This window comes from Miscanthus floridulus, chromosome 18 (genome assembly GCF_019320115.1).
Source record: "Miscanthus floridulus cultivar M001 chromosome 18, ASM1932011v1, whole genome shotgun sequence".
NCBI classification, from domain to species: domain Eukaryota; kingdom Viridiplantae; phylum Streptophyta; class Magnoliopsida; order Poales; family Poaceae; genus Miscanthus; species Miscanthus floridulus.
Genome location: NC_089597.1, coordinates 120,033,769 through 120,044,470, shown reverse-complemented (window position 1 = coordinate 120,044,470; position 10,702 = coordinate 120,033,769). Strand labels below are relative to the sequence as shown.

Genomic DNA, 10,702 nt, shown 5'->3' with positions numbered 1-10,702 from the left:
TTTTTTTTTCTCGCCACAGGGATTATTATATATGCAAACGATCGAGACGTCGAGACGACACGACACATCGTCCCCGTCGCTCGCAGCCCAGTGGCTCGCCGCAAAGGGACGAAAGGAGCGTGCCATTAGTAAGGTGCCCGATCCGGACACGACGACATCGAGTCGAGACCAGCCGAGCAGACAGCGACGCCACTCGCTCGGCGACACATGTATTTGAATATTTGATAGGGTATGGTACGTAAAGATTCTAATAGACCTTTCAATGCTTATCATCATATATATTATATGCATATACATGTTTTTTTTAATTGACTTTAGTGTCAAACTGTAGGAGTGATGGTAGAAGGTACACCATATCATTTAGTATCATATTGATAGTTCATATAAGAATTGAGAATTTTTCTTCACATATATATCCACGGACAAACCTCCTCCTACAAAACATTGGGGAAAAAAACTACACTATAAAAGAGTCTCTAGGTTAGGAAATTCCTAAAATAGTATATTTTCCTCTCTTTCGCTCTGATGATGCGCTCAATTGTCTACTCTGTCTCTTAATAGCTTGCATCGACAAACAAGGGCGTACAAAGTTGGAGCAAACTCAAAACAGGGGTGTGATACATATATTTTTATTGCATATATAGGGGTGCCAGTATGGTAACTCACAAGAATATCTCCACGCTTTCTTCAGTTACTAGTACCACCGAAGCCATGAGAAAATCCTTAATTGTCAAGATTTATATAACCCATCCAGAATATAATTATTGTTTCTCCAACGGCGTCGCCGGGCACCGGCAGGGGCTGCGAGCCGGTGGGCGCATGGGCATTGGCTGGCCAGGCCAGCTTATTACGTTACGTTACGTAGGTGCCGTCTGGTCGACCGTGTCCTTGTCACCGGCCGTCATCGCGATTAGCAGCCGCAGGCGTCTCGGTTATCGCTTTTATTTTTGGCAAAAAATCTCGGTTATCGCTTTGACCCCGACACAATTGTGCACGTACCGTCAGCGAGCCCCGGAAGGCACGAGACGACGACGACGACGTCGACGCGTCGCATGCAACGCAACCCGTTGGCAAGCGCACGCACGACACACGTACGCGTCCCCGGCCCGGGCGGAAGAAACAGATCGAGCCGCCGGCCGGCCCGGCCATGCATGCCACCGCACCTCTGCCGCTGGACCGTCCGGCGCGTCCAGGGCGGCGCCGCGACCACAGCAGCTCGGTACGTCGGGTTTGCGCGCGCCGCCGCCTAGCTAGTCCAGCACACCGGCCGGCCGGCTTTTGCTTCTCGTCGCGGAATGCCGGTACGGGTACGTACGTACTCACCATCAATTTGGATCGATCCTATTGCCCTAATACGACAAGCTAGCTATATATAGCCGTGTCCAGCTACACACCTAACGGCTTCTGTCTCGTGCGACGCCCGTGCGTGTGCGTGTGCGTTCTCTGAATTCCAAGCTACGTGCACACGTACGACGACGACGCGCGCGGCTAACGGTGAGGCCGGGTTCGTGCATCCATGCATGCACGTACGGATACGACGGCAGCGATAGATTCGCCGAGGTTTCACCGCGCGCGTCTATCTGTCGGTACGCACTAGTAGCTCCGTTTCTACTTTTCACCCACCCGTACGTACGTGTAGCAGAGGAAGAGGATAACGACTAACGAGATGAGGCAGCCCGCAGTGCCGTACTAGTAGCCCGCTACGGTGTAGACGACGTAGCTCGCGGCAGAAAATGGTCGCGGTAGAGATCAAATGCGAGTTCGTACAGTCCTGCAAGAGGAGCACGGCAGATATGCCAAGATCCTCGAGCGTTCGACATGCAGTACGTGCACAGTGCAGGTTGGTTGGTTACCTGATTGGATAGCCAAAAAAAAAACTACTAGGACCCACGTCGAAGCTGACGTGGTTTGCTTGCTTTGCTGCGCCTTTGCTTGCTCTGCTTCTTCCTCCCCTTCGTAGAGGGACCAGGCGTCCAGGCGGAAAAAGGCACGCACGCACGCACGCTATTTTGTTTGACACGGTAAAAGACAGGTGCACCTTTTCTAGTGCTTTTTACACGTGCAGGCGAGGGTGGGTAAAGGTAAAGCCGTAAAGTGATACGGGTCGAGTGTGCCTCCTTTCTGCCCGTAACTACTTTTCACGCTTTTCACCCGTGCACAGATGAATCTCAGAGGATAAAAAAAGCGGACCGTGGGACTAGACATGAGAGTACCTATCAACTCCAGGAAAGATCACTGAACAACGGACGCCATGTACACCAGGACTACTACTAGCAGGTAGCAGCGCGGGAACTTGCAGTTGCAGCTCAGCTCAGAGAACGGGAACGGCAGTAAAAGGTGAAAGGCGTAGGGAGGACGGCGTGCGTGCGTACCACTGTCCCAGGCAGAGCTGGGGCTTCAATGGATGTCTGGATCACGTCCTGACGTCCGCACGGCGCGGCGCGGCCTGGCTGGTCGACTCCGTCGTGGGCGGGCCTGGCCCTCTCCTTCCGGAGAGGATCTCCGTAGGATTCCCCCGGAACAAGAAGCATGGACGTGACAAGTAGTAGTGTGTGCGTGCTGACTGTCGTCGCAGCGCGTCAAAAACATTCTTACAGTTTCAGACAACAAAAAGGCTGAAACGACCGACACGACAGCAACACCGACGGACTGACTGTGGAATGCGATGAATTTGATGCGAGAACCAAGTCCACCAATCCCAGTCCATCCTGACTTTCCTGTGAGGTTGAGAGAGCACCGAGCACTCCATGACTTTTTATTTGATGGAGTACAGACAGAACAGACAGGGCCACATAGCAAGAACACAGAACACTTCGGCATCTCAGACAACCAACCAACCAGCCGACCAAAGCGGCTAACACTCCTAGGGATTTTATTACAAATAAAGTGATCCACGTAGATTAGAAAATATTGAGACTACTATACATATAAGAGCAAGGCTAATAATACAGCCGGCTTGCTGGCTGTAAGGTTCCTTGCAGCCTTCTCTCAGCCCACTCATACAATAGTTGGCTCTTTACAGTTAATACATGGCCCACTTGTCTCTCTCACAGACTTTCTTGGTTCTTGTGCCCAAGCCGGCTGTAAGCTTACAGCCCGCTTCTCCTCTCTCTCCTCCCCTCTCTCCTCCACCTCAGCATTTAGTCGGCTTACAGCCTACTATTATATTTGCTCTAATGTAAACTATCACTACTCAGTCTATTCGCTGGTTGGTTTCAGCCAGGGCTTAACAAACCAGCACCAGTCGGGCTTCAGCTCAGAAACCAACCAACGAACAGGCTCATGGTTTGAAAGAAACTTTTTCATTTCGTCATACCTCACATTTATTTCCTCTCCATCTTTTTTTTTTGCATGGACCACCTTCTCTCTTCTCAAGCATATGTAGCTTCTGCAAGCTACTATGACAAGTGTAGAGCGCCTACTTTTTTTTATCTGATCCTACGTAGCAGTTGGGGCTACCAGTAAAAAGAGGTAGCGTTGTGGAAGCCCTGGTTATACCAAAACTTTCAGTAATCGCGTTTGCAAAGCAACGGGGTTCATGGCAGAGGTACATAACATATGATCAATCAGTGACCAAAGGCAACTGCAATGGCCACTTGAACTGACAACAGCAAGAAGAAGAAGGTGTGTAGAGAGCTAGTAATCCGACAAATCCGCCGATAAATCTTTGGTCCTGGATTACACGCACGCAGGCACTTGGTCCCGTTCCAGGGCGCCTCCCAAATCCCAATCGACGAAAACCAAACTGAACTGCCTCTCTCTCTTTGAAGTTGCACCAGCAGTCCAGCACTTTGGAAGTGGCGATTCTTCCTTCGAGATCGCCACCGCGCTCCTCCCGCTGTACAGAGTGACGAGAGCCTTCATGCCTCCTACGTCGCTAAGCTATCGTTGCTCGCGTCCGTTAGTATGGTCAGCCTCCGGGCGGTTTTCGTGAACTCACTGCAAATTCAGAAGTACATGCATACATTAGTAACATCCATGATCGATCCCTGTCTGTTCTATGGAATAGTTGTTATCATCTGTTCAAAACAAAAAGGGGACGATGTGGGACATAAGAAGAAAAAGGGTCTCCTCCAGGCTCCATCCAACCACATGGGTGCAAGATGTACTAGTCCTGGCTTGAAGCAATTCAAGTCAAAGTACCATATGAATGCTTCCAAGGAAAGAACACCTAGAGTTTGATACTTCAAGATAACCGTGTCTAGTTAGGTTGTACTAGTACGAACTGAAGATTGAAAGGTTTAGAACGGTCAGGAACAGCCATTTCGATGTTCTTTGATACACATGGTCAGCTTGTTGAGGTCATGAAATGCATATTTGCAATGCAAATTATCTGGAACTTAAACTTGAAACATTGTGGCTATCCAACGCACAACATACCTAATCGATTCCTAACCAATTCCTAAAGAAAATCCAACGATGATTGAAAACAGGAACAGAACGCTTCAAGCTGAAATCATACGGACCTGAAAGGCTTGTCGCCGGTGTGCTTGAGCGCTCCAGAAGCGTCGTCGCGGTAGAAGACATGGCTCATCAGCTCAGCCTTGTCGATGCCAAACATGTCGGCGAGCCTCTGGTAGAGCTCCTCGTACGACCCAACAGCAGAGAGGTCGAGCGTGCGCCCAACATCCTCCGACTGCATGAACACCTTGCAGTGCCCGGTCTCCAGCCCGAGATCAGGCACCTTGTTGTCCTGGCACGACGACGGGGCGCCGCCACTGGACGTGCCATCCTGGTTGCTCCTCCCAGGGCTGGAGACATCCGAGTTGCTCACCGTCCTCTCGGCAATGTCATCAGAAGGGCTCTTCTTCGGCAGCGGGAAGCCCGCGACATTGCCTAGAGATATCTGCTGCTCAGTGAGAATCGGTTTCCCGAAGAGCATCAGCTGCGGTGGCGCCGCCGCCGCCGCCTTCTTGACGTCTGATGATGATTTCTTGTTCTGTGGGGAGGTGCCAATGGTGAGCAAGCACGAGATGTCATCTCGAGCTGCTGCCGGGTGGCCGATGATGAGGCCAGCGGCGATCCTCGGCTGCATGCCGTGGCCGTCCAGCTGGTGGTGAAGCCCGTGCGGTGACAGACTCGACTGCAGCTTGTTGAGGTGGAGATCTGATAAAGATATGCCAAATTGAGCATGCCTGGCTCCCTGTATGCCTGCAGGAGTGCCATCCGGGAAATAGCACATCGGGCCAACACCACGGCCGAGAGGGCTTCCATGGAACATCGGCGCCGGGAACTGGTGGCCCTCGAGCGGAAGTTCCGGGTACAGTGGAACGCACAGCTTCTTCCTCGGCGGCGGCGAGAACGGCGTGAGGTGGTGGATGGCTGGCATGTTTGAGACAAGCTCAACCAGCCATGGGCTCACTCTCTTCACGTTCTGTAACAAGTCCGGTTCATCCAAAGCGACCTGCCAAAAGAAAAAGAAGTGATCAGCATGCATTGTCGCAAACTACTCTGTAGTCTGTACGCTCCTCCTAAACTTGATTGAAGTGATGAGAAGCTGGAAGGAACTTTGAGATGCCGTCCTTGAGATGAGAGCCAGTTATGGAGGTTGGTTTATTTACCTGAAGAAGCCTCCAGGGTGAATTGGGCCATCTGATGGGGTCAGCGACCTGCACTGCGGAGACAGTGCCCATGAACCAGCTGATCCTGGACGAGTCCTCCGTCTCGAAGGCCATCTTGAACCTCATCCCGGCGCACCACTGGGTGCGCATGGCCGCGCGGACCGCGCCCGCCTTGACGCAGAACTCCGGCGTGCTCGCCCTCGGGTAGTACACCACCTCGAACGGCTGCCCGCTCACGGCGAGGTTCGCGGCCTCGACGACGTCCTCCGGCCGCACCCGCACCCTGACCTTATTCCCCCTCGTGGCCGCGCCCGTGGCCATCATCTTGCCGCCGTCCTCTTCTCCTCCTCTCAGGAACATGGAGAAGCCGGCGTAGCCGCCGCCCGGTGGCGGGGGCGCCTGGTGATGGTGCAGGAACTCCGGCCCTCCGATGCCGCCCTTCTTGGCGCGCCGGATGCCGACGCAGAGGTCCCCGTTCTCCGTCCGCATGAACACGATCGAGTCCCCGGCCACGAGCTTCTTCTGGTTCACGAAGGTGCTCCACCCGGTGGTCAGCAGGTGGCGCCGGGGCGTGCCGCGGTAGATGTGGCGGAACTTCCAGACGACGCCGTGCACGTCCTTGGCGAGCACGGTCTGGACGGGCGGGTAGGCGGAGTAGTCCAGCCGCGGGAAGATGGTCTCGGCGCAGTAGCGCGGCACGGAGAAACCCCCGCCGTTGTTGGCGTCGGACTGCGTGAGCGTCTTGGCGAAGGACGCGGGCTTGTCCTCCTGCGCGCCGCCCGCCGCCGCGGCGCCAATGGCGTCGTCGGCGTAGCCCGGCTCGTTGGGCCGGACGGGGGCGAGGCGGATCTTGGCGAAGACCTCGTCGTTGTCCGGATCGGCCATGAAGCGGACGGCGGCGACGCGGCAGAGGACGAGCGCCGGGACCCGGCCGGCGGGGAGGTCGACGACGGGGCCCTGCGCGTGCTCCGCGTGGCCCTGCGGGAAATAGTACACCTTGGAGTGCACCGGCGGCATCTGGACCATCCCGCCGGCGCAGGCGTGCCACAGCTGCGGGTCCAGGCACCTGTCACTCTCCCGCTCCCGTTCCATGGCCGCCGAGTCCACGAAAGTAATCATCTCCCACCTCCCACGGCCACGCTACTACCACCCCGGAGAGGCGATTTCAGCGGGAATTGAGCGCGATCTCCACTCACCCACCGCGACAGGCTTTATGGATGAAATTTCACGCCTCCTCCACTAGCACGACAAGCCTTTCCGCTGCACAGCCGCCATCACCACCACCATCATGATCAGAGTCTGAAAAAGGCTGGGGAAAAGAAGCAGCGGAAGGGGGAGGAGAGAAAAGCAAGGGAGGAATTTTTTTTTCTCCTCCGCCTCAGAAAATCTTGCAGGGAAAGGGAACCCAACCAGGAGCACAAGATTGCCGAATTCATCCGGTCAGTCACTCACCTCTGGGCTTTGGCAGGCAGCAGCAGCTTCAGATCCCTCCAAAGCTGGGGTAAAATCGGCACAGTTCGACAGGCACAGGCTCGTCGTCTCCCTCCCCTCGCTCCTCTCTGCAGCCTCTGCAACGCTTGCCCCACAGCCACAGGCTCTCAGGTGAGCAGCAGGCTCAGATTCCCCCAGACTGCTGCAGCTGACATGAGGGCAGCAAAATATAGAGAGAGACAGAGGAAGAGAGAGGAGAGAGAAAGGCAGTCAAGGCCGGGAAGCAAGCTCTGCATCTCAAGCAAGTGCCACTGCCTACTAGTAACTGCTAACTCCTGGTTAGTAGTGGTTTAATTAATTGTTTATTAATACTTTTTAGTTGCACACCCAAAGTGCCAACCGCTAATCATATTTTCCAACGATGAGCTGCATCATTGTACCATTATCCACTGCTGTCTCATAGCCGTTCTCTTCTTTAACAAGTTCTGATTTTTTTCCTCTCTCCCCCCTCTCTCAATCAGAATCAGAAGAAAACAAACAAACGGGACCACACGCTAAATCGAGAAGTGTTGTTGTTTTCATCCTAGTATTATATAATAATAATAACACTTTTACACGGAATTATGTCGTCCAAATTGCATTGGACGCACAGGGGTTAAGCTTGTACATATACGTACTACTATACTGGCCCTGTTCGTCTAAAATTTGGCTTATGCTGAAATGATGTGAGAAAAAAAAAACATCGTTGATTCGTTGAAAAGTACTGCTGAAGTAGTGCAGTAGAACAGAGCTTAGTTTCTACACACACATTCTTCAGCAGTTTGTAATACGGTCTTTTCTTGTTTCAAGATTATCAAGTACTTCTACTCCTACTAGTGTACTGTGTACATAATCTTTTTTTCCTTTTTTGATTTTTAAGGTAGCTATCTTGAAAACTCTAAGCCTGAAAATGCACAGGCAGAAACTTTTTGAATGATTGCACAAGCAAACCGAAACTCAAAGCCGACTTACATGACCAGCACCATGTTTCCGCCGCTTTCTCGTGATCACTACATGGAAATTGGAGACTGAATCCGTGACTCCTCTTCTCAATCCAAGTTTTTCCTCCACCTCTTAATGAAAAACGTGCTAAGCACGGTCTCAAAAACAAAAACAAAAAAACCAAGTTTCTTTACCGCGGACGAGATTTTCACCAGAGCTCATGGGAGAAGAAGAACCGGCGCACGTGGCGTTGGCAATGGCAGCTTGCTTTGTTTGCTTGGTGATCATTGCCATGGAGACATGGAGCAGGGCTCCTAGCTCTTCCTTGGAAAAACTGGCACAGAGTTTGTCCCTTTTTTTACAGAGTTAATATCCAGCTTTTATAGAAAGCACACAGAGCTGTCAGTGGCAGCACATTACAGACCAGCATAGCGTTTATTCTTTTTTTTTCTCAAATAAACAAAAGATTTACGGATCATTATATTAAATATAAGAGTTTAAACAAACATACAACGCGCTTCTATCGAACGTCGAAGGAGGTCGACCTAACATAGCCGAAGCTGGACCATCCTAGCAAAAGCCCTCTTGTTTGGATATTACATAAAAGTTAACAACCAATATCGACGCAGCATTGTGACCTAGTAGGTGGCCTTGCGTCTTCGTGGCTGCCTGGACGAGCCCTTTTCAACGGTCAGGAAGAGCGCGTCCAGTGCCTCGGCGTGGACGCGGTCAGGTTACCGTCGAATAGCTTGTCAAAGACCTCCAGCTCTGACGCGGATGGCGCTCAAGGGCCCTTGGTGTAGCCCATAAGCTGCATGATCAACACCTCACCTCGCTTGGAAGCCGGTACTCGGGAGAGGCTCGGAGCCGCCAACCGCCTGCTCCGCCATGGCAGCACCGGCTTAGCAGGAGGCTGCTCGGGAGGCTCACGAATCAGCGGAGATTCCCGCTTATGTGTCACTTTGTTGATGAAGCTGTCGAGGCGGCGTTTGGCGGAATCATCGTCGTTCACAGCCGTATCCACCGGTGGTGAACTGGGAGGGCCAGCATCCACCATGAGGTGGACTGGTCCGAAGCCTGGCGGGTGACTAAGCTCCGTGTGTGTCTTCGGCGAGCACACCGCCCACTAAATGGGGCGCGAGGGAGGCGTCTGCTCACAGGAGACCACCGCTGGGTCCTCGTCCTTCAGCTAGTGGGCCGCCGCCACCGGGGCCTCATCCTGTAGCTAGGTGGTCGCCGAAGGTGATGACAGACGCTCAAGGGAAGGCCACACGATGATCTGACTACCGACGAGCGAGGCTGTGAACTCCTCAACCATCGGGACCTCCATGATGTCGCGATCATGCGTGGTGTCCGGGTACCACGTCAGGGTCAACGGGTCGGGCTCGACGATGCCCGTCTCCTTGATCAGCTCACCGTGCCCTGCCTGAGCTCCAGTAACGACCGAGGTGAAGTCCAGTGTCGTTTGGGTGGCCCCTACTGACCACCCATGACTGTCGGTGGCGACACTCGCTGCCGCAGCGGTGTCGCCCCACTTCAGTCGTCGCCGACGTCTCTGACGTCTGCGCCCATTGTCGTTGCGTGTAGTCGCACCTAGCATAGCTGCAGCCACACCTGGCACAGCTCCAGCCGAGCTTGGTGTGTCGCCTTGAGTACGCTGCCGGGTGCCCAAGGTACGCTCTCGGACAGGTTGTCGTGGCCGGCCTTCCGTGGCACCAGATGTACCAGAGCTAGAAGGAGGCACCTTCCGCCGTCGCTTACAGTCCCGCGCGAGCTGTCCGAACCCCTCGCATCGGAGGCAACGTGGAGGCATCTTGCAGGTAGCCACCCTGTGCGCGGTGGAGAGAAAGTTGAAGCACTTTCAGTGTAGGTCCGTCGGGTAGCGGGTAGGGGGGCCACTGGTTCGCCAATATAGTGTGGGCGGGGCGTGCCCCGCCAGCGCCACATGACGACCCCTGTGACAGGACCTCACGCCAGTCGTCGACGTCCGGGGTGGAGATGTGCTGGCGGGCACCGCATTGCGGACCCCCATCGGGGTTGGGAGCGGAGGCCCGCCCACGACGTCCGAGGCGTAGGTGGGTGGGGCGCGGCCATCCATAGGCCGAGCAGGCATGCCATGCACCAGCTGGGGGCGTGGCCGGCCTTGTTTCGTCCGCCTCCGCTTAGGCCCCTGCCGTCTCGCTTCCACGTCGGCATGGCCCAGAACCACGATTGAGCGAGGGGACGTAGGTACCGACTTTGCTGGGCGACGAACGGCATCGAGGTCCTCGTCTGGTCCGCAGCATCCCGAGCCCACGGCTGAGGGAGGCTAGGGTTTCGTCGGCCACCGAACAACATCAAGGTAGGAGCCAGCAGGCTGCTTGTCGTCGGATTCCTCGCTGCCGGCATCATCCGCCCACCGACGGCGCTTGGAACGCCCTCTCGGTGAGCCGCTTGGGTAGAATGGGTCCGCGGCCGGCGAGAGTGAGCTGGCCGCAGGCACCGCGGCAACCTCCGGGGTGCCTATAGGTCCAAAAGAACCGGCCTTGGACCCAGGCTGCTCGGATGTGAGCAGATCGACGACAGCCTTAGTTCTGACGCACGTGCTCCCTTCGCCGACGTGCATCGTCGACTGCATGGTGCTCGGTGGAGGCGTCCCGCCTGTCGACCCCAGCTCCTGCGGAGCGCGGTCGGCGCGGCACGACGACTGCCCATCCCCTACGCGGGCTCCGTCATCAAGACAGCGCCAC

General features: G+C 54.7%; 1 protein-coding gene across 4 annotated transcripts; it reads right to left on the bottom strand.

Annotated features, from left to right (window-relative positions):
- Nucleotides 1–3,504: 3,504 nt before the first annotated feature.
- LOC136520163 (auxin response factor 18-like) lies at nt 3,505–7,316 on the bottom strand. Of its 4 annotated transcripts, none has more exons than XR_010775177.1 (4): nt 5,562–7,316; nt 4,467–5,404; nt 3,781–3,939; nt 3,505–3,727 (listed from the first exon to the last, which is right to left on the bottom strand). XR_010775177.1 is itself a non-coding variant. In XM_066513597.1 (4 exons), the coding sequence occupies exons 2-4, from the start codon at nt 6,678–6,680 to the stop codon at nt 3,870–3,872; spliced, it is 2,127 nt and encodes a 708-aa protein (XP_066369694.1). In that variant the 5' UTR covers nt 6,681–6,870; nt 7,014–7,316; the 3' UTR covers nt 3,505–3,869. The 4 variants fall into 4 exon arrangements, 3 of the variants coding, with proteins under 3 accessions (XP_066369694.1, XP_066369693.1, XP_066369692.1); XM_066513597.1 differs by having other exon boundaries at nt 3,505–3,939; nt 5,562–6,870; nt 7,014–7,316; XM_066513596.1 differs by having other exon boundaries at nt 3,505–3,939; nt 5,562–6,821; nt 7,014–7,316.
- Nucleotides 7,317–10,702: the final 3,386 nt, after the last annotated feature.

Coding starts and splice junctions, on each gene's coding strand:
- LOC136520163 (XM_066513595.1), bottom strand. CDS start 6,680: ATGATTACTTTCGTGGACTCGGCGGCCATGGAACGGGAGCGGGAGAGT. Junction 5,405..5,561: donor CACCCTGGAGGCTTCTTCAG/GTAAATAAACCA, acceptor TTCTTTTGGCAG/GTCGCTTTGGATGAACCGGA. Junction 3,940..4,466: donor ACCGGCGACAAGCCTTTCAG/GTCCGTATGATT, acceptor CTGAATTTGCAG/TGAGTTCACGAAAACCGCCC.